Source organism: Periplaneta americana, chromosome 9 (assembly GCF_040183065.1).
Source record: "Periplaneta americana isolate PAMFEO1 chromosome 9, P.americana_PAMFEO1_priV1, whole genome shotgun sequence".
In the NCBI taxonomy this organism is placed as follows: domain Eukaryota; kingdom Metazoa; phylum Arthropoda; class Insecta; order Blattodea; family Blattidae; genus Periplaneta; species Periplaneta americana.
The window spans coordinates 6,289,167-6,312,946 of NC_091125.1; the positions used below are offsets into that span (position 1 = coordinate 6,289,167).

A 23,780-nucleotide genomic window follows, 5' to 3' on the forward strand; every position below is an offset into this window, starting at 1 on the left:
GCCGTCAATCCAGACGCAGAACCAGTGGGAAAACTATGTATAGCTTTAAGTACCATGCCTTGAGAGACAGTCAACATAACATCTGACCCAGAAGGCGGAACGGGAAAGGAAAGAGGCCGTGAAGGTGGAGGATGTTTCAATTTTAAGGCTTCATATGTAGCACTTGAAGCTTTGGTTATGCCATAATCAGATGAACGGACTCGAACAGCTCCACGGATATCACCATCAGCTACCTTAGTTTCAACTAGACGAGAAGTAGAGAGAGAAAATTTATATTTATAGGGTGTAGATTCCAGTGAGAATGTCTGAATGTTCGCTTTAATTTTTGAGATTAAAGATTTATCCGACTTCCGATTTTCTTTGACAGAAACTTTGAGAGCAGTATATGCAAAGAGGAATAATTGATGCCAAGATTGGTCAAAATTGAGAGAGACACATTTGTCCATAAGTTATGCTAATTTATCAGCCGCGAAACAACGTGCACCTTTAGGAATTCGACGTAAAATGGGGATATTATTCTCACATCTTGAGAGCGTCGAAAAGAAAGTGTCTTCGGAAGAAGTATCGGAAAGGTGCTGAGAAAGGGGAGAGACATTAGAATGGACTTTGGCGGTATGAATGCGTAGTCCCTTCAGACCCATGTAAAATTTATCAGTGTTGTCCGAACATAGAGAGCAAGATAAAAGGTCGTCAGTATGGGTCGAAAAATTATGAGTAGTATCCGATAACTTATTACATGGAACTATTATTATTGTAAATTATTTATTAGAGGATGCGTACTAAAAAAATTAACTAGATATTATTCACGATCACTGAAAGTCGCAGCGGACGCAGTGAAATTGTATGAAACAAATAATTTACTTTCTGTTAACCGGAGTTTCGGTTAACCAAGGTGCTACTCTGACAGCAAGAGTGGTATGATGTAGTAGTAGTAGTAGTAGTAGTAGCAGCAGCAGCGGCGGTGATGGTGAAGGTATATGGAGGAACCTGTGATCCTCTTCAGCAACTGAATGAAGCAAAAGTACATCTTCCTAAGAAGAATCCATACCTATTCGCGACTGCATCTCACTTTGGTGTGAAGACGACGCGGGATTACAAGTTTCGCTGTCGCTCCAGCGTCCAGCGTTAGTGTGACCAGACTTCTAGCCTTTGTGAATGCCTGCATGTTTGTTTAAATGTCACAATTGTGAGAAATACTTTCCACAGATATTGCATTTGAATGGCCTTTCGCCTGTATGCATGCGTCCATGTCTGCTCAAATCTGACGATGATAAGAAACACTTTCCACACACTTCACATTTGAATGGCCTCTCATCTGTATGTATGCGTGCATGTTTCTTCACGTGTCCTAACAGAGAAAAGCACTTTCCACACACGTCGCATTTGAATGGCCTTTCGTCTGTGTGTACGCGTACATGTCCCCATATGTTTGCTGATTATAGAACAACTTACCACATACCGTGCATTTGAATGGCCTTTCACCTCTGTGTATGCGTGCATGTTCCCTTAAACTTCCCGATAGCGAGAAACACTTTCCACACACCTCCCATTTGAATGGTCTTTCGCCTGTGTGCATGTTCCCTTAATTGTTCCAATACTGCGGAACACTTTCCACACGTCACATTTGAATGGCCTTTCGCCAGTGTGTATGCGTGCATGTCTGGTTAAAGCTGACGATCTTGTGAAGCACTTTCCACACACCAAGCAATGGAAAGGCCTTTCGTCTGTGTGAATCCGAGTGTGTATGTTTAAAACTGACAATTGTGAGAAACACTTTCCACAGTTCTCGCATTTGAATGTTCTTTCGTTGTGAATGCGAGCATGTTTTCTTATATTCACCGAACCTGAGAAGCACTTCCCACAGACATCGCATTTGAATTGCCTTTTGCTTGTGTGAATGCGTACTTCTTTATTTAATTGTCCCAATTGCGAGAAACACTTTCCACATACCTCGCATATCAATGGCCTTTCGCGTTTGTGAATTCGTGCATGTTCCAACTGTGAGAAACACTTTGCACACACTTCGCATTTGAATGGCCTTTCCCCTGTATGAATGCGTGCATGTCGATTTAAGTTTCCCATTTGTGAGAAACACTTTCCACACACTTCGCATTTGAACAGCAATTCGCCTGTATGTATGCGGGCATGTATGTTTAAAAATGTCGATTCTGAGAAACACTTTGCACACATCTCGCATTCGAATTGCCTCTCTCCTGTGTGTATGCGTGCGTGTCTGCTGAAAATTCCCAATTTCAGTTAGATTCCTTATGTGTGAGGAGTCATGGGGTATTGAATGATCATGTTTTGGTGGAACCTACCCAGATAGGCGGTTATGCTCTGAACAAGTCAAAAGGTGTTTTGTTTGTGATAGTTTAGGGCATTTTGCTCGTGAATGTTGTCAGCGAGGTCGTTTGGCGCAGAATAAGCGTACAAGTGAAAATTCCACTCAATCACCGCAATGACTAGAGCCGAGACACAAAATTCCGAGTAAGGATAAACGCAAAATTTTCTACCTCGCGGTTGTGTCTCGTGGTATATGTGCTTCTACCCACGGCCAGTGTCCGGTTACCATTGTTCGGTTGGGCAAAGAGCTTGTGGCGGTTTTATTGAACACTGGTAGTGTAGTTTCCACTACTAACCACCCTCTGAAAGAAAACAACACAGAAATTGGACATATTCAGGGCTCACATACAACAAATACATAACACCCAAGAAAACCCCTTTTCGATAATGAGCATTACAACCAAATTACCACAAACATTAGAGAAAACAACAACCTCTACACTCCCACAGATATAGAATACGACAACATACTCACTGCGAACATCACACAACAAGAAGTCATAAACAGCATACACAGAACCAGAAACACAGCTGCAGGACCAGACACCATACAGAACATACTATTAAAACAATACCCGGATAAGGCCATTGAGTTTCTGACGGCAATATACAGGGCGATCTTTCGCATGGGAATTTTGCCCCCACGATGGAAGCATGCCCATATATTGCTCTTCCCGAAACCTGGTAAAGACCATAGAGACAAGAAAAACTACAGACCGATTAGTCTCACAGCGACCGTATGTAAGGTACTTGAAAGAATTCTTAACAGACGACTGCAACACTACATAGAAGCCAACAATTTACTACTTGACACACAGGCCGGATTCCGACAAGGCACCGACATCATAGACCAAATACTAAAGTTTATGACACCAGTAGAACAGGCCTGGAGACTCGTAAAACTACTATCATGGTAGCAACTAGACACGCACCGAGCTTTCGACTCTATCTGCCAGGACGGACTCTGATACAAACTCACGAGACTTGCACTACCAACACAATTCACGAGGTGGATATCTGACTTCAAAAGAGATAGTACGGCGCAAATCAAACTTAACGAACACCTATCAACAGAAATAACAGTATATAGTGGCGTCCCGCAAGGCACAGTCCTCTCACCCGCGCTGTTCAATCTCTGTGTAGCAGATATTCCGAGACCACAAAACGACGTCAGATTAGGACAATTCGCCGATGACGTCATATACACCTCCACATACTATAGAATAAACATAGCGAGGCGGCACAGCAATACCACACTACAAACATGGCTTGGACAGTGGAGATTGGTAGTCAACACTGATAAATCCCAGGCCATGTTGATTAAAAAACAAAAATGTCCATTGGGTGCTAGAGTAAGATATCCTATCTTAATCAACAACACACCAAACGTCAAATCAAATATCAAATATCTAGGCGTCACCTTCAATGATAAACCCAAACTTACAAGCCATATTCACAACGTCAGGAAGAAACTAAAATTGTCTATCCCACTGTTGAACAGGATGGCAGGCAGAGGACCGGAAAACCCAGGTTGCCAACCTAACACTACAATGATTATCTATAAGACAATTATCCGACCTTCCATCCTGTACGCATCACAACTATTCACCAAACTTTCCCCCTCCATTATGTCACAACTCTGTGCGACAGAAAGACGACTAGCTAGAAAAGCATTTAACCTGCTCCATAACACCAACAACCAAACAGTATACAACGTCACCAAAATCCAACCCATCTCCCAATACAATACCCAGAAAAACACCAAATACATCCACCAAGCCCTCAATAAAGAATTCACACGAGAAATCTTCCTAAATCCTCGCCATACCAATCCACCAACCTCTATCGATTCCATACTCCAGCAATATAATAGCCGCCCACAATAAGTGAGAAAGCATCCCAATGTGCCATTAGCTCAGGTATAAGTTCGTATGAACTAGCAATACTGTTCGACTCCCACACAACTCCAAGCCCATCATCCATTGAATAAACCTCCAAACAAAAGCCTAAAACAAAATGCCACGGCTGCAGATGCGCACTCGTCATGAGCCACTATGCTTCTCTTGTCCCCGCAATTAACCAGGTTGACCAAATCTCAAACTCTACAACTGAAAACACCCCGGCCTGAAGAGGGCACATAAGGCCCTAAAGCAGGCAGTATCCATGCAACAAGGGATACAATGACAGCACCCCCCCACCCCCGGATGGGTAGACTGCTTACAGTGTACTGCTGATACCTCGACGTTTTGTGAACATCCATTCGCCCTGTTCTGGCGCGACGTTAACGGTCGGCGTTGGTCGGCGCCCATCCAACTGGTGTGTACGTGTGTGACCCTGACGGTCCGAGTTCATCCATCAGCTGTCTACAAGAACGACCCACGGCCGACCAACTTTCTGCCGTGTTTTGGCGCGACTTTGTTCTTGCATTTTAAATGATTTCCTCCTTTTCAGTTCAATTTGCAATTAGCCTGAGTGCCCCTGTGAAGTGTTTTTTTCTCGTGAATTCTAAATGTCCAGTGAAATTATTTTTTCCTTGATGGTGTGCGAAACCTAAATGTTGAAATTGCAGTGACATTATCTTCAATCTCCAGTGAGTTTTTTTCTCCCCCCTCAGTGAAATTATTATTTTTTTTTGTTTGTTGGTGTGTGCTATCTAAATGTGTAATCTACAGTGACGTTATTATTCTCAATCTCAGGGTTTTTTTAAATACCTAAATCTGTAAGCCCAAGTGCCCTCCTTTGGTGTGTGTGTGTGTGTGTGTGTGTGTGAAATAAAAAGTGCAAAGCGATAACTTCAGCGGTGCAAAGGAGTAAATATTACACGTGTAAAATGATAAACATAAGAGATTTCAAAGTTTAAATTAATTTAAGTTAATCAAGATGTATGTTTAAATTTAAGTTATACTGTGTACCAATAAGGATTACAAGGAATACAACCCGGAAAAGGTAAGTGGTGCCAGTAATAAGTGAAGTGTACCATTTTTCTTGACTTAACCAAAAAAAAAAAAAAAAAACCAACAAGACCGACGAACATGGAACATGACAAACCACACAATCCCGCACCACCAGACAAAATACTCTCAAACCACCGCTGCTCCCACTCCCTGGACAGAATGACATCCCCACGCCACCCCAGACGCACAGACAAAAAACCCACTACCCCTGTAGGACTGATCCCGGAACAAGATTCCTCTGATGCTTACTCCGAATCTGACGCCGATCACATACAGCGCCACACAACTGCACTCTACTCTAAAAGAAATATCAATAAACGTCCGCTGGTTCAAACAAAAAGACCACCTTTTCATAATTAATTTTCACTCCCACAACCACCTGTCCAAATTCACTCTCCACATCCCACCCTCAGCTTTTGGCCCCCACAATGAAACACAATAGCTCCTGCCATCCCAAGCCAAACGACAAGCCCCATGGCTTAGCCAGCCCGCTCAACGCCCTTTGAATCTCAAATATGCCTCCCAAGAAATAAGCACACCCTTCCACAAACCTGCGACCAGAACATCACCAAGAGAAACCCGATACAGAATCAAAACACTCCTCTCACTACCACCCCTAACACAGCCAAACAAACAACTCGCCAGTCTACAGAACCAACCAACCCGACAACGGCAAGCACACAACCTACACCCTCCCAACTCCCCCCCACCCTCCGCATCCAAAACCAAACACTCCACAAAAACAACCCCACCTGCATTTACAAAAAATCCATAGATCTAAAGATAACCCCTCCAAGCAAACCTGGTCTCAAAGATTCTCCTCCACCACACTGACATTGCAAGACCGCAGTCACCTGGGCACTTTCATCAACCATGTACCACCATCCACATTCGGCCCAGGGGCAGACTATTATAAAAAAACGCACAACCCCGCAACTAACTCAACTTCCCTCAACCTCCACGCCCTGCGCGAATCCAATGTAGTAGCTTCAGGCATAACCCCTGAAATGGAACCGGAAACTATTTCAGAAGCCATGAAATCAGCCAATATTTGACATTCGCGAGTTACCAGAATATTAAGCAGCAACGGCCCAACACCAATAATCCGTATTTTTTCCACCAGCACCGACACCATTGCCTCTCTCCTCACAAATGGCCTCCAACTCTGGGGGCGGATATACAACTGCCAAACCACGAAACTCTCTAGTCGACACCTCCCACCCACGCAGAAACTGTCAGCAATACCTCCACACCCAGAAAAACTGCCCCAACCCCTCCGTTTGTTTGAAATGTGGCAAATTGGTAACAATTGCAGACATACAGACCGACCACACCGATGCGCGACATGCAAACGAGACGGGCATTACACTGGACAAATGCACTGCCCTTTGTATCCAAAAGACGTAGACCTACCAGACGAACCAACTCTCAGTCCCGTCCCTAAGAAACCCACTCCAAACCAAGCTGCATGCCACATCCAACCCCCGCACTACACCCACCAATCTTCAATATGGACAACTTCCCCCTCCCATCAACACACCCCACGAACCAAGCAGCACCAAGGACACCCAATCCTCCCACGATCATATGCAAAAGCCGCCACCCCACCCCAACGCTCCCTCCCCAGTCCACAACAACTTTCAGCCTATATAGACCGACTCATCAACGTCCAGATCACAGCACACATACAACGACTGGAAAAATACATAGAAGACAAACTAAACTAGGCGATCGACAAATTGACTTCTTTCTTTACTACCACCACCATAAACACAACCCCCCCTTCCAGGCTGGAGGCCACCACAGCAGCCATCAAAACAACAGCAAAGCGAACAATAAACAGAAATATATCGGTAACCCCATACGGCAACAACATAAATGTCATTATCTCGCCCGTCGTACAGAAGTTACAATCCCCCATAGATACTGCATTCCAATCAGCACTGGTGGACAGACTTGACCAAATTCCCGGACCAACCCCTCCCACCAACGCCCCCACGAACACACATCCAGATAACACCTAAATAAAAGACACTTAATGGGCACTATCCGACTCAGACACGACACGACTATAATTCACTGCAACATTCGACACCTGTACAACAACAGAACCGAACTTACGCACTTAATAGAAGAACAAGACCCAGACGTTGTATGCCTCATTGAGACATCACTGAGACAGACAGACAGATTCACAATGAGAGGCTACAATACATACAGATACGACCGACAACCGCACGCCCTCCCCACAGGTGGTGGAGCCATGATAATAATGAAACATGACGTCCACACAACACACATTCCTCTCCCCCCCCCCTTTTCCCGATAACAACGAATGTGTCATTGTACGAATCGACCACGGAACTTCCCACATTCATATGGTTTCTCTCTACTCCCCTCCCAACGATCCTATCCCAGAATCTCTCCTCTTATTTGTGAACAACCTCACCAACATAGTAATAGCAACAGACATTAATCTCCATCATCAAATCCTCCACGACAACAGCAGAAACCTCAAAGGAACCAAATTAGTTACCCTCCTACCCACTCTCACTTACACCCAGGTCCCGCCCCCAGCACCAACAAGAACTCCATATGGAAACCAAAACTTCACAACACCCGATAAAATCTTCGCTTCCCCACTCCTTCATAACCGTATCACCTCACTACAAGTCCTGCCATCTTTAAACACAGATCACTCCCCCATCCTACTGAAACTTGCTTCACCCTCATATCAGCACACCCAAACAAATGAAACCATATGTATACGAGACTTCAAACACGCCGACTGGACTAAATTCAAAACGCATATGACAACTAACCTCCCCCATGTTGGAATTACAAACACAGACGATATCAACGACGCAGACACCACGTTCGCACAGGTGTTGAATGAAGCTCTAGAAATAGCAGTACCGACAAAAAAACGACGCACAGACGCACGCAGGCGACTACCACCTGACATAGTTAAACTAATAAACTCGAAGAGAGCGGCGCACCGACTCTACATGAGAACGCACGATGACGACGACAGACGATTATACCGCTCCCTACAAGAAGACGTTCGCAATGCGATCACCCAATACGAAGCGCAACGATGGAAAAGACTAATAGACAAACTAGATCACAATAGAACATCAAACCCGAAGCGCTTCTGGGACACGATAAAGCGTATTCGGGGGAGAAATACTTTTCCAGACCACCCACTCCGCGACGGCGACACGATTATACACGACAAGCCAGGCAAACTAAACCTTTTCCGCAACACACTTGCAGCCATCCACACTACTCCAAACGACCACAACTTCGACGCAGCACACTACAACACAATAACCAGACACATCACAGACAACCACCACCTCTACAATCCGCTTCCAGCGCCACAAGAACGCTCCACTAACGACGCTATACTCGACCACATTACAGCCATCGATTTAACAAAAGCACTAAAACAATGCAAAAACTCAGCCCCCGGACCAGAGGGCATCACGTACGACGTTCTAAAACAACTTCCACCTACTGCACTCCACTACCTTGCCGGACTCTACACAGTACGTCTTAGACTCAGACACACTCCCCCCCCCCCCGCTGGAAGCACTCACATGTTCTGCTCTTCCCAAAACCTGGCAAAGACGCGTCCCAACCAACGAACTACCGACCAATCAATTTGACAACAACAATAGCCAAATTAATGGAGAAAGTAGTCGCGTCGCGTCTACACGTGCACCTGGGCGAGCGGGACCTGATTCCGGTCACTCAGGCCGGGCGTCCAGCTGCACGACCGACTGATACGGGTGCTTACATCCATTGAAGTGGCTCACACACATAGACATTACGCCATCCTCGTTGCGCTTGACGCACAACGTGCATTTGACACGGTGTGGATAGACGCCCTTAAGTACAAACTTTCCCTACTCCATCTCCTACATGAAATAACCAGGTGGGTCTCTAGTTTCATATCAAACCGTACAGGACAGGTGAGACTCGGAAGGAGCGAGTTGTCTCAAACCTTCCGAATCGAAGCTGGAGTCCCACAAGGTTGTGTCCTCTCTCCAATCCTTTACAATATTTTTGTGTCGGACATCCCCCCCCCCATAGACAATAACGTTGGACTAGCTCAGTATGCAGACGATGTCGCTTTCTGGGCGACACACCCCCGACTATTTTCCGCCAGAGCCCAAATAAATAGAACACTGCGGCGATATATCACCTGGGCCAACATGTGGCGAATTCAAATAAACACAAACAAAACACAAACGTGTGTGCTCCGTTCCTCCCTCCGCTCTCACACAGTAAACGCCAACCCCATCACAATCGGTACCACCCAAATCCCCCTCCGGCGACAACTCACTATCTCTGCATCCCAATATACTCCAAATTATCCTGGACCACTCTTGCCAATAATACCTGGAACAATTTTAATGCGGCCACTATGCAATCAGCTACCTTAGTGGCATCAGATGCCCAGGCTGTTCAACTCCCACACTCCACCATCTTTACAAAGCTTTGGTACGATCCCTTTGTATGCACCCCTCCATATTCCTAGTACAAACATCTAACTCCAACAGACGAAAATTTGAGGCAAGAGAAATGCGCATCCTAAGATCAATTTCCGGACTCCCAAGACGAAGCACCAATCACACCGTATATCACACAACAAATACAACACCACTCTTCACACACCTACAGGACATCAACGATAAATACACATTCTTCGCACTCAACAGGCAATACACACACAATCTTCACACAACTACCTGACACAAATAACAGAACAACAATAGAAAAACTACTCACACACCATAACGATCCACAACCCCCACGGTAACACATATACAAACATAAAGGACCACACGTTGGTTCATCTGTATATCGTCGAAAACCAACACAAAGGGAGAGAGACGATGGTAACCCAAATCGCTCATCATCCAAAATATGAACCAGCGGACAAAAGTAATAGGCAAATGAACTGCATCAGGAATTCTTGTTCCATAAAAAAAAAAATTGACAACTGGCACCACAAGAAAAAAGGTTAATAATCCTTTAAATTTTATAATTTGTTGTTTAATTTTGTTAATATCTGGCCATGTATATCCTATGTATTGATCACGACGGCTGAAGAGGGCATAGCAATAAGTCCCTGAAACAGCCACTGACTATGTATACTTTGTGTATGTGTGTGTGGATGAGTAGACAGATGGATGGGTAGATAGACAGACAGACAGATAGCTGGGTGAGTAGGTAGGTAGATGGATGGATGGATGGATGGATGGATAGATAGATAGATGGGCGGACAGACGGACAGATATTTTATTAACTGTTGGGATACAATTATTCATGGCATAGTCAGTGTACATTAATCTAACAATGATGCAATCATTTTACAGTCATCTTAATCGATAACATGTCACATGCTTATTAAATAGGATGCTAGTTACTTGGAATATAATGTAGTTAATCACTAAGCAAATAACGGAGTACTAATATACTACTATTTCTGTCAGTAATTCATAACACACTAGAATAGTTACTGGTAAATAAGATGCTGAGTTTATTTTAAGAGATTCACTAATTATTTTGTATTCACACACTAGCAGGCAATTGATTTTCTTTCTTCTGGGTCTTGATGCTGCCTCTCTTCCAGTAGGGTCTCCAGGCACATGAAACAAGAGAGAACAGAAGGGCAGTACTCACAAGAATAAATGCTTAAAATTTAAAATTTTATATTTAAATATTCCTTTGTGCACATTGGCATGTGTGTCAGTAATATATTTTAACAGATTTCTTAAACACACTATTGTTATGTGCCTTGACATGTGGGGGAAGTTTATTATATAAATTACTGCAAGCATGTGTAGGGGTGTTGAGAGTTTTGGCAAGTCTGTGATAATTCCAATGTATATTATTGTATGTCCTAGTATTGTGCTCGTGATATTCTGAGTTTGTTTTAAAGGAATTTAAATTTTTATGAATAAAGCATACTGTTTCTAGGATATAAACACAGGGTACCAGTAAAATTTTAAGTCCCTTGAAAAGTCCATTACTTTCTTTGCGAATGGATACTTGCTTCATAATTTTAATTCGTTTTTTGTAGTTTAAGTATAAGAGAAGATTTTGATGATGATCCCCGGAATATAATTCCATATGATACGACTGAATGTACATAGCCAAAATAAACTGACAGTAGTAGTTCAATGGGTGATATTTTTTAGAGAACTCGGAATACATAGCATAGTCGAGATATTTTTTCTGTTAACAAGAATGTGGCTTTCCCATGTCAGGTCTGTATCAACCCAGATACCTAGAAATTTTATGTTTTTAACTTCTTTAATTATGGTGCCATTAAGTGTAATCTGTACAGGGTCGTGCAACCATTGTTAATTGAAATTCATAAATACTGTTTTATTTGCATTTAATTTGAGCTTATTATCTGTTAACCATTGCTCAAGTGTTTTGGAAGTTTCGTTAATATTTTGTTGCAAGTCAGTATTCCTTTAGTCGTGTAGTACAATGTTTGTGTCATCTGCAAATAATACTGTTTAGTTGGACTTATGGTTAATGGAAGGTCGTTTATGTACAGAAAAATACAACTTGCTCTTTGTTGTCTTTAGTATTTAGAATGGATTCTGTAAAGTTCTGAATGGCATTATTAATTCCTTTACCTTTATTTAAGCCAAATTGTGAAGTACAAAATAAGTTAGGCCTATTACATTCCAAGTAGGGTACGAATCTGTTGTACATCACTTTTTCAAAAATTTTGGGAAATACCGACAACAGAGCAACACGTCTATAGTTTTCAATGCATTGTTTTTTTTTTTTGCCCTTTTTGAGGACTGGGCGGACTTTTACTAGATTAAAATTTTCAGGAAATTTACCTGAAGTCAAAGATGAATTACATATATCAATCAATGGAGTTACTTAAAGAAAGGCACAACTTTTTATAACGTCTGGTAATTCATCAATTCCACAAGTTGAAATCAAAGAGTTAGAAAGAGAATAATAATAATAATAATAATAATAATAATAATAATAATAATAATATGTAAAGCGCCCAATGGGCAAAAGTCGATATGACTCTTGTCTATAGAAAGTTGTTTAGAGGTACACTGGTTGTCACACTATTCACTACACAATGGGAAGATGACTCTAGTCTGTACAAAATTGAATCAGCGATACTGATCTCTTGTTACATTCCAAGGCTTGGTAAGTTTCACACTGTTCACTACAAGTACACATATACACTTGTAGCAGGCCTGGTGGAAAGACTTCCTGGTCCAGATACGATGGTGTAAACCATGGATCGCAAAGCACGTCACTACGTGCCTCAGTTCATATTCTGCTCGCATCCTTTCCTTATTTACCATGGCATCAGTATTGTAGAAGCTTTCACTTATGGAGCCCCTCTTCATAGCAGTTCCTCACATGCTGGTGTAGATGGCAGTAGCATTCGCAGTCTCAGGTCTTCAACTAAGAAAATTTCCCTAGGTAAGACATTTGCATATCTTGATAGAGAGAATTTTGAAACTCCAATCACTCTTTTCAGGTACTGTACCTTGGTTTCAGTCTTTCGAGCTCCTGTAGCTGTCTGAGTGATAGGTATGATTTCTAACCCATTTTTATGAGAGAGGGTGGTACTTTAACCCGAAAAAAGTTCCATAGTGGTATTATTGGCATTATTTGTAGATGTCTGATGTCACTTATGCTTCTGATAGCTGCTGTAACTTTTTCCTTTAGATGGACTGAAAAGGTTGATCTGGTTACTTGCATTGTAATCCCTAGGTACTTAAATTGTTGTTTCACGTCAGCGTACGTCCTCCGCAGACGATGTAGTCATCATTAATCAGTCGTCCTCCTCTCCTAAATACTATTAGTTCGGTTTTCAATGGATTCACTACTAGTTCGCTTTTCATCCACTCATTGGGTAATGAGAGCCATTCTTTTCTGCAGATATTTTATCTTAGTTAGTGGGGTTTAAAGAGGGCGCGTCAAGCACTGAGACTATTTGTGTCCTTATCTAAAATCCTTCACAAAACAGAAACACAATACAAAAACCAGAATGCTTAAAAGAACTGAAAAGCGTTGTCACGGTTAAAACGAGGTTTACAAATTCAGATTCAACAAAGTGATGCATAAAAACTTAAAAGTGAGAAGTTCTCAGGTCCTTCATAGTAAAATAAATAGAACAAATGCCACCCGAAATAAATTACCTGGCGCAATTATAAAATGCTCGGATGTAAAAGGTCCGAGTGTCAAGATTGTTAAAAACATATACTAAACATCAAATGTAACCTCCAGATGTAAAGGGTCGGGAGGATAAGTAAAAACGGGTCATTATAAAACTAAATCACCCTGTCAAGTCCAGTACTCGATAAAAAAATCTCACAACTGCATTTGTACGATTAAAATCATTTCCAAGTGCGTCATGTAGAGCCGGCCGAATTTCACATTGCCGACGGACACGGTCATTTTCTACGATGCAATAAAAAAATGTTCCACCTTAAGTGGAACATGGTATACATCACACTCCGGCTGAGGCTCGCCACGTAGGAGATGGCCATTTGTCAGATGACAGTGACCAATCCTCAACCCGTTGAGTAAAACTTCGTCGTGACGCTCTTGTGGACGAATCCCGGACTCGAACAGTATTCTTTATTCTTCGTAATTTATTTCCCTCTTGTGCAGACCATTCTCCTTCCCATTGCCACCATATTGTATGTTTCAGGTAATTTTGAATATCTTACCATACCTCATGCCAAAACACCTCAGACCCATTCATAGCACCGTCCCTTGCTGCAGTATCCACTGCCTCGTTACCAGGAATGCCAACATGAGCCGGAGTCCACACTACTCCAAGCTCATAATCATAGGTTAGGAGAGTGCGGAAAAGTACCTGGGTTCTCAACACAATCAGTCATCAAAATGTAATTGCTGCAGGGACAGAATGGTGCTTAAAGAGCCGGAGCAGATAAACACTCTGCCTCAATTTTGTCTAATTAAAAACAAAAAAGAAAAGCATATAGTTCTGCGGTAAAAACACTAGAGTACTGGCTCAATATATATTTCAATTTGCCCCTGAAAGAGTGGAACTCGTACTCAGGGGCCGATTCCTGAATTGAAATTAATAAGTATATTATACCATTTGTCTCATGTCTACTATGAAATTAGAATATATACATTTAAATTTACAATTTTTTAAAATCCATATATAACTTTTTAAATTTTATACTAGAACTATTAGAATTGACCAGATTACAATATTTATAGATAGATATTTATTAGCCTTAGGAAATACAATGATTTCATGGCATCGTCAGAGTGAAAACATAATAAATATGCGGTTACATAGCGTGTTATTCCAACATACAAGATGTCAACAAGAATATACAATCAACACATTCTGCAATGAAGTCAATTCTCCACAGTCTTTTCCAGACCATTAGTTGTACACAGTTCTTGGTCATCTTATCTCCTTGGGCAGTCTCATCCCCAACATGAAGCAAACAGAAAAGAAGAGCTGTAAGTTAAATTTGGAGTGCTAAACTAAGATACTCATTGACAGTAAAAGGCATGTGGGAAAGTAAAATATGTTTCACTGACTTTTTAACTCTAGCGTAGGTAAGGGCTTTAGTTTCAGCAGGGAGTTTGTTGTGAAGTCCTATCCCTGTATGTGATAAGCTATTGAGACTTTTGGATAACCTATGATGATTCAAATGTAAATTATTGCTTGTCCTTAAATATAAATTTGTTATATATTCTTGGGCCTAAATTACTACTATGATTACATACTGTAACAGTGTTGCATTTTGGTTCAAACAATCTTAAAGAATTCATAACTTTTGTTTCATAACTATGAGAATACAATTCAAGATTATTTCAATTTTTGTGTGTGAATTTTATTAGTACAATATATTAAATTTCTTTGATTGTAAGAACATCAAAGTATAAAAACAATTTTTGAGATGGAAAATCAATAGGTTTATGAAGACATATTTAAATTATTTTCTTCTGTAATAAATACAGTGGATTGAAATTGGATTTAAATGATCTACCTCATCCCATAATTCCATGCATAATTACCGATTGAAATAAAGTTAAGTATATTGTACGTAATTACCTTATTGACAAGTAATTCCTCAGTAAAACAAAATAATATACTATTTTACGTAATTTATTACAAAGATGATTAATGTGTTGGTTCCATTTTAAATGATTATCGAAAATTATGCCTAAATACTTAAGTTAACAGGACTCCTTAATTATCGGATATTTACACTGTATAAGACAACAATCACAATTATGTAATTTAATACTTAATATATATGCAGGAGGTTTGTTACTTTTTTCAGATAATCAGAATGGAATGATTATGTACGGATATGTATGTATTTATTCAGACTGCAAATTGGTATATACTCAGTGGCAGTGGTAACTCATTACACTCAATAATGACAATAATAAAGACAACTAATAAAAACAATAATTAATAATAATAATAATAATAATAATAATAATAATAATAATAATAATAATAATAATAATAATAACAATGTTGTGTACATCAATTTTCGATGCCCGTGCGTCCAACTTTAAATGGTTCAAAGCTACCCGCGCGAACGACAGTCTCTGTTTTCTCTCTTTAAGAAAGCAGGTTGGCTCGCTTTTTCCCTCTTGTGAGGGAGAAAGCAAAGATCGCGCAGCGACGAGTCACGTTGGCAGTAAAAATACCCCCAGGCACTGTGACGTCAACGGCGTCCTCAACCCGAGCCCCTACCACGCTGTAGTGGAGAACTGAGAAATATGTTCCCAAATTGAAGGAGCAGAAAGCCGCCATTTGTTTGTTAGAAAACGCGCGGGATTTCGAAACCGCTATTTGAATACGTGTTGTATTGCGTATCCGAAAGCTAAATGTTTTTGTTTAAAGGAACAATACTTCCTTTGCAATATATCTTTAATGACGTATGTCTCCTGTCAGCAGAGTTGCTAGGGTTTCTGCGAGGGAAATCGGGATATCAGAAGCTAACTTAAGACATTATATTTATCATCACTTTATCAAAGAGATTTATAGTTGTTGTCTGCAAAGTAGTATTCGCGTGCTTTTAATGTAATATTCGCCTCCCTGAGAAACACTAAAATACGAAAGACACACAGTAGGCTACAGTGAATACTACAGGCTAATCGTATTTTCTTTTATTAACCATGAATATGTTTTAAACATTCGCTACTAAATTAACTTTGCAACTTTTTTTTTTTTCGGAACCGGTACTATAACAGTACATCGACGATAAGTCCATGTTTAAACATACTTCACTGCACTACAAAACGCAGCAATTATATGTGTCTGTTATTAGTGTAAAATACAATATCAAAACGCTCTTTTTTTTTGGCCCTCAACGCACCTAAAATACACAATGTTGATTATTTGCGAGAACAGCAACTAGTTACCGAAACGGATTAATCAACAATGTGGTAGAACTAGGGGAACTATTATCTTGCGAGTAGAGTTACCTTACGGCAATCAGCTGGGTTACCTCACAGACTTATAAATTTCCGCGGGTTACCTCTATGTTTACAATGTAACCATCTGAGTCAATATATGAATAAAAATATCGGATAATAGGAAATGCAGACTAACTTGTTTAAATTGCGTTCTAGGCCAGTGGCGTATACTGGTTAAAGGGTTTGGGCTACCGCTGACCCTATTAGTACACAAAATATATCTAACAATTACTTTAATTTTAATTACTATGGTAAAACTAATAATACAAAATTATTACATTATGTTATATTATAAACTTTTTCTTTTGTAATTTCCTTGGGCTACCGCCGGTAGCCCCGGTAGCCCGCAAAATACGCCCCTGTTCTAGGCTATTATCCCTCAAATCGGGATTTTTATCAATCTCGATCCGCTTTATCGGGATTCAACCAGGCTGTCATACATGCATCATTTTCATAGGAACTCCGAATGTGAATATTCATAACCAAGGTTAATAATGTCTACTTTTTAATTTAGTCTGTAGGTTAAACTGTTGTATAAAATCAAAAATCATTATTTATTATTATTATTATTATTATTATTATTATTATTATTAGTAATAGTAGTAGTAGTTGTAGTAGTAGTAGTAGTAGTAGTAGTAGTAGTAGTAGTAGTAGTAGTAGTAGTAAGTAGCAGGAGCAGCAGCAGCAGCAGTAGCAGTAGTATAAAAAACTGTTTCATTAATCCGTAACTAAGACAAGATTACTTTCAATCCGGGATATTAAAAAATTAACTTTTTGTAATTTATACAGTTTCTGTTGAGTTGTCCAAAGGAACGATGGTGTGAAAATTCCTTCCTCTAATAGGCTATGTGGCCTAATACTTGTTCTGGGAGATGAATTTGAAATGTGTTATGCTATTACTTAATGAGTGGTTAGTACATGCAGTATTAATGAACATGTTTCAGCTTTTAGGCTCTGAAATTTGTTTATATATATTGTTTAAACAGGATCTATTTCTACCGTCCCGCGCCGTGGCGTGGTGGTCTAAGGCATACTGCCTAGGGCTCGCATTACGGAATGCGCGCTGGTTCGAGTCCTCATGGAGAAGAAATTTTGTCATGAAATTTCGGCCAGTGTATGGGACCGGTGCCCATCCAGAATCGTGATGCATTTGGGGAGCTATAGGTAGCAAAATCCGGTTGCGAAAGCCAGCTGTAAAGGCTGGGGGGATCATCGTGCTAACCACACGATATCTCTGTTCTGGTTGGTTGATCGTCCACCTCTGCTTCGGCATGTGGGCGTGAGGCCAGCAGCCGGCTGGTTGGTCTGGGGCCTTCACGGACTGTAGCGCCACGGATTATTATTATTATTATTATTATTATTATTATTATTATTATTATTATTATTAATTCTGTATCTTCGAATTCGGCGAATAATTTTATTATTCATGTATGCACTGAAACAACAGCTGTTTGAAGAAAGGGAAGGATATGGAGTGGATGGACAATAACAATGTATACGGTAATAACGTAGTTTGAGAGGTAACAACTATCTTCGAAATGAATTGAAACACTGAATGATTCATTGTAGGGTAGAAACTCTCTGCGGATTGCACCTATCCATTTTCGGTTAAGGGAATCTTTACTCAGAGGAAATCTGAAGCACAAACAGCCGTGTAAGTACAATAGTTTGTCTTCTGTAACATAATACGGGTCAAAAATATTGTAGAAATTAAAGATTAACTAATCAGTGAAATATAACATTCCTTCCTTCTTTATCTTTACATCTGTGTGCATTGCTGCAATTAAAAATAGCACACGAACTAAATCTGTACTTATTCATCTCAACCAAGCAAATGGCCGCCCGTCGGCTGTTCAATTTGGGAGCATAACACTAGCGCCAGTGAGCGGTCTAGCGGTTATTTAGTAAGTCTATGCCTCAACCACCATTGTTCCGAGGGGTATAAATATACCGTACCTCCGCGCCTTCAAAATTTTCTAGAGCTCCTTCAGAGGAGCAGCGTAACCCGGAGTGAGACTAGTGGCCAACAGGCTTGGAGCTCACATATTTAGTTTTGTACAGCCCCCAACCCCTTGCAAGGACGCGTTTTGCGTACCTTTTAAATTTTCCTCCCAATTCTCCTTTGATTTTGATTTGATTTTTTGACTTCAGACACTCGTTCGCCAGATGGCAAAGAGGTAGCTCTAACGCGTCCTCCGTCACTGGAAGCAGTCTTCCAACCAGGCCTACGCTATGGTTGTCTTTTGTTCGGACGTGCCTACACACGGCCACCACTCCGGGAACAGGGAGCCAAGCTGCGCCCCTGTCTCCTGTATTCTTTCTTACACCAGCCGAATCTTCCTCACTTCTTACGTATTCTAAACTTATTTTATTCTCGTCTCGCTACAAGTCTCATCACCACCTACAACCCACCCACTTCTCTTCCTGACTTCGACTCCCCACTTATCCCGGCTTGTTCGATAAACCACAGTCCTCTCCTGAAAACCCCCCTCTAGTGTCGGTAAGTCGCATAGTACGCTGTGTTGATCCTCCGAACGCTAGAGGCCACTAACCCCCCCCCCTAGTGTCGGTAAGTCGCATAGTACGCTGTGTTGATCCTCCGAACGCTAGAGGCCACCATTCCTCCCTCTCTTGGAGTCGGTAAGTCGCATAGTGCGCTGTGTTGATCCTCCGATTCCAAAGGGGTGTGTTCTCGAACGTCGATAAGTCGCACAGTACGCTGTGTTTGATCCTTCGTCCTAGAGAATCAACCATCATCCCGATTCCATCTCTCTCGTTATCCTGCCCACCCCACAACACACATGAAAGCAAGCCGATTTTCCCCAGGCACTCCCGTTACCCCTACCTCCCTCTCATTCAAGTCGTAATTTACTATCACGCATCATAACTCTTCTCGCATCGAAGCCTCAGGACGAATTTCTAAACTATCAATTTCTATCACGACACTCCCGTTATCCTTACCACAGAACTAGGAGGGAACCACAGTTGCACTTTCACTGTTATTTCTGTAATAAACAAATGTTACTTTAAAACAGTCTTTCCTTTAAACTTCACCACAGTTTCTTATCACCCCACCCACAAGCGACAGCCATCTTGTCACGTCACTCCCGTTTCCCCTCCCCACCTCGACAATACGTCGGAGAGGAACGACCACGGAGACCGGCGTACAACAACAAGGAGCATCCTAAATTAAATGAAGCATGATCACTTAAAATAACATTTAAAGTAAATGTAATTTGTATCTTAACCCTAAGTTCGAACTAAGGCCCACGAGTATAACAGGTACCTTACGGCACTACACTTATTTCGCTGTCAACTCACTAACTGCACTGATTCTATCCTGATTTCACTAACACTTCAAAACCATTTCACTGTTCAAATACTTTGCACAGCCACTTCACTGACACAAACACACTTCACTTACACAATAGACTTCACTGACACTACACACTTCACTGATACAACACACTTCCTCACTGATAGAACACTTCAAATAACAAGATATCAATTACACCCTTTAAATAGTGTGTATAATATACTACCGTCTATTGGTAAAGTCGTTAAACCTATTTTTAAATACATTTTGGGTTATTGGTAAAGCCTTTAGTAAGTCTACAGGTAAAGGATTCCAGTCTCTGATAGTACGATTGAGAAAAGAAAACTTTCCTGTGTCCGTCCTCTGTCTTCTTTCCCTCAATTTATATGAGTGGTCGTTCCTTGAAGAGTAATTTGGCGGCTGCAACCTATTTTTTATTTCTCTCCAGGCAGGCTCACCTCTGTATGTTTTGAACATTGCGCATAATCGAATTCGCGTTCTAGGGTCCGTGAGTGTGTCCCATTTTAATGGTGAATTATTACGACGACACTTGAGAGCCCGTTTTTTAATCTTTTCCAGAGCTTAATGTGTTCTAATCTGTAAGGATCCCAACCTGCAGCACCATATTTCATTACTGGACGTACTAGTGATTTATATGCAATCTCTTTGGATTTATCAGAGCCTTTTCTTAATACCCTCATCACAAGGTGTAACGCCCTCCATGCCTTTCCCGCTGTGCCAATAACGTGTTCCCCCCAGCCGAGATCGCTGTCAAATGTTATTCCTAGGTATTTACATTTGTTAACTACCGGAATGGTTTCACTCCCTAACGTATACGATGCGATTATTTTATTTCTTTTTCTTGTAAAACTAATTCATTTGCTCTTTAGAAAATCTATTTTCATTTTGTTGGCCATTGCCCAATCGTTTATTCTATTGAGGTCATTCTGAAGAAGATTAGTATCCTCATGACTTTTTATTTCCCTATATACGATACAGTCATCCGCGAATAAGCGAACTCTGGATAAGATGTTAACTGGCAGATCATTTACAAAAGCAAGGAATAGAAGGCTTTGCAAAAGGAAGAGGAGTTCTGATCGCTGTAGACAGCAATGCTAGATCTGCAGCTTGGCATGACAAATTAACAAATTCTCGAGGTAGAATACTAGAGGAATTCCTCATTAGTAAACAACTATACATCATGAATGAAGAAAGTGAAGCCACGACCTTTGATAATGGAAGAGGAACAAACAACAATGACATAACCATCGCCAGTAGCACATTACTCACTAGAGTGAAATACTGTGCAATTAGTTACGAAGAGAGCTGCTCTGATCATAACATAATCAATGTAGGACATTGCAACAAAAATAGCAACAACAGGCCACGTAGTTTGCATGATATACGATACAAAATTCGCGAAGGAAATTTTGAAGTATTAGATAGACAGTTTGTGCAAGAATTAAGGAAGAAATTCAATGTCAGAATTAGTGACATTGAGGCTCAACTAGTAGATATCGAACTGACAAAAAAGGCTAAACAAGAAACATATCGAAAAAATAACAGGTATACTACAAACCTGTCTAACAGCTGCGAGCAAGCAATCATTTCAAGTGTGCAAGAAAACAAATATACCAGGAGGAAGAAAGCCTGTAACATGGTGGACAGATGAACTAAAAGTTATAAGGAAAAAAGTAAATGCCCTAAAGAGACGTTTCCAGAATTGAGAGAACACCTAACAAGTCAGTATGTAGATGGTAAAAGGCGATATCAAACTTTACTGAAGAGAGAGAAAATAACTTCGTGGAAACAGTATTGTAACGTAATATCGTCAACGAATCCTTGGAGCGAAGTATACAAAATTGCTTCAGGAAGAAATAAAAACACTCCAATAATGACCACATTACAGAAACCAGATGGCTCATTAACTACAAATATGGAAGAAACAATAAACTGCATCTTAGTATACTTAATACCGACTGACGACGAGGTAAATAATACTGATTATCACAGACATATTAGTAGATTAGCTGATGAACCTTTAACAACAGAAGATGACTTGCAGATCACCGAAGAAGAAATCAAAGCAGTTATGGAAAGTTTCGATCACGGGAAAGCCCCTGGAGAAGAAGGAATTACAAGTGAAATAATTCTTAGGGCGTTCAATGCACTTCCAGGCTTTATAACGGAAGTGTACAACGGCTGCTTGAGGCAAGGATACTTCCCAAGGTGCTGGAAAAGAGCAAAGTTAATTCCTATAGTTAAGCCCCGGAAGGAAAACAGCTTACAGGCATCCAAGTTTCGACCAATAAGTTTGTTAAATATAGGTGGTAAAATACTGGAGAAATTGCTATCAAACAGAATTATGCATCATGTATACAGTGGTAATCTTATGAATAAAGCTCAATATGGATTTACTCCACAGAGAAGCCCGGTAGACGAGGCCATGTCAATCAAAGATTTTGTGGAAGAAAGTTTGGGAAATGGACAAGTGGTAGCTCTTGCAAGCCTGGACGTAAAAGGAGCATTCGATGCGGCATGGTGGCCGAGCACTCTGAAAGCACTAAAAGATTTCAACTGCCCGAGAAACCTATATAACTGAGTAAAGAACTATTTTACGGAAAGAACTGCGACGCTGTCAACTGGCAATGAAAAGAAAGACGAGAAGTGACTAAAAAATGTCCACAAGGGTCATGTTGTGGACCAGGTCTATGGAATGTACAACTCTCTATTAAACTTAAACTTTGCATCAAACACAAGAGCAGTGGCGTTCGCCAATGACCTAATGTTAGCTATGAAAGGGAAAAACTCCGACAGAAGTTGAAAATTTTATGAACACGGAAATGTACAAAATCACAATATGGGCAGGAAACAATAAAATCAGATTCAACGAAGAAAAATCCAAGGTCATACTCATATTAAGACGTAAAAGAAGAGAATTAAAATAAATTACAGTTTATCTTAATAATAAACCACTAGAACAAGTGGACAAGATCAAATATCTAGGAATAATAATAGACAGAAAATTCCAGTTCTCAGATCACATAAGCTATTTGGCAGAGAAATGTACTAAACTTATTCACTCTTTATCAAAGTCTGCGAAAATAAACTGGGGGTTGACACATGAGGCACTAAAGACTATATATAAAGAAGCTATTCTACCTCTCATGCTATTTGGATTACCTGTTTGAATCGACGCTATGAAGAAACAACACAATAGGATCAAATATACAAGAATGCAGAGACTCATTAATATAAAAATAGCGAAAGCGTACCGCGCAACATCTAGTGAAGCTCTTTGCATTATTACAGGATTAACCTCTATAGCCATAAAGGTAGAAGAAACAGCTGAATTATGTAAGATTATGAAAAGAAGAGGAGACTTGAATCACAATTTAGACCTCGAAGTAGAACCGAAGAACTGGCCCGACCCTGCAGATACATTAAGAATCAGTGACGAAATTGAAAATGAAGATATGGCGCTGAAAATATTCACAGATGGCAGCAAGTGCGAGGATGGAGTCGGATCAGGCGTAGTAGCCTTCATTCGAAGTAATTTGACACAACAATATGAATATAAATTTAGACTGGACAACAAGTGCTCTAACAACCATGCAGAGCAACTTGCCATAGTCAAAGCCCTAGAAAAGATACAAGCAATAGAAGACATA

At 40.7% G+C, this 23,780-nt stretch overlaps 1 protein-coding gene across 3 annotated transcripts in view; it reads left to right on the top strand.

Moving 5' to 3' along the window:
- LOC138705749 (zinc finger protein 239-like) overlaps positions 1 to 23,780 on the top strand; it is a 167,419-nt gene that overhangs the window by 33,887 nt on the left and 109,752 nt on the right. The window contains exon 6 of one of the 3 annotated variants that reach the window (XM_069834358.1): positions 3,845 to 5,072. The exons of the other annotated variants lie outside the window; for them this stretch is intronic. Coding sequence (XP_069690459.1) covers positions 3,845 to 4,229 — 385 coding nt within the window. The 3' untranslated portion in view covers positions 4,230 to 5,072. Of the gene's footprint in view, positions 1 to 3,844; positions 5,073 to 23,780 lie in introns of those variants that run through there. 3 annotated transcript variants of the gene reach the window in all.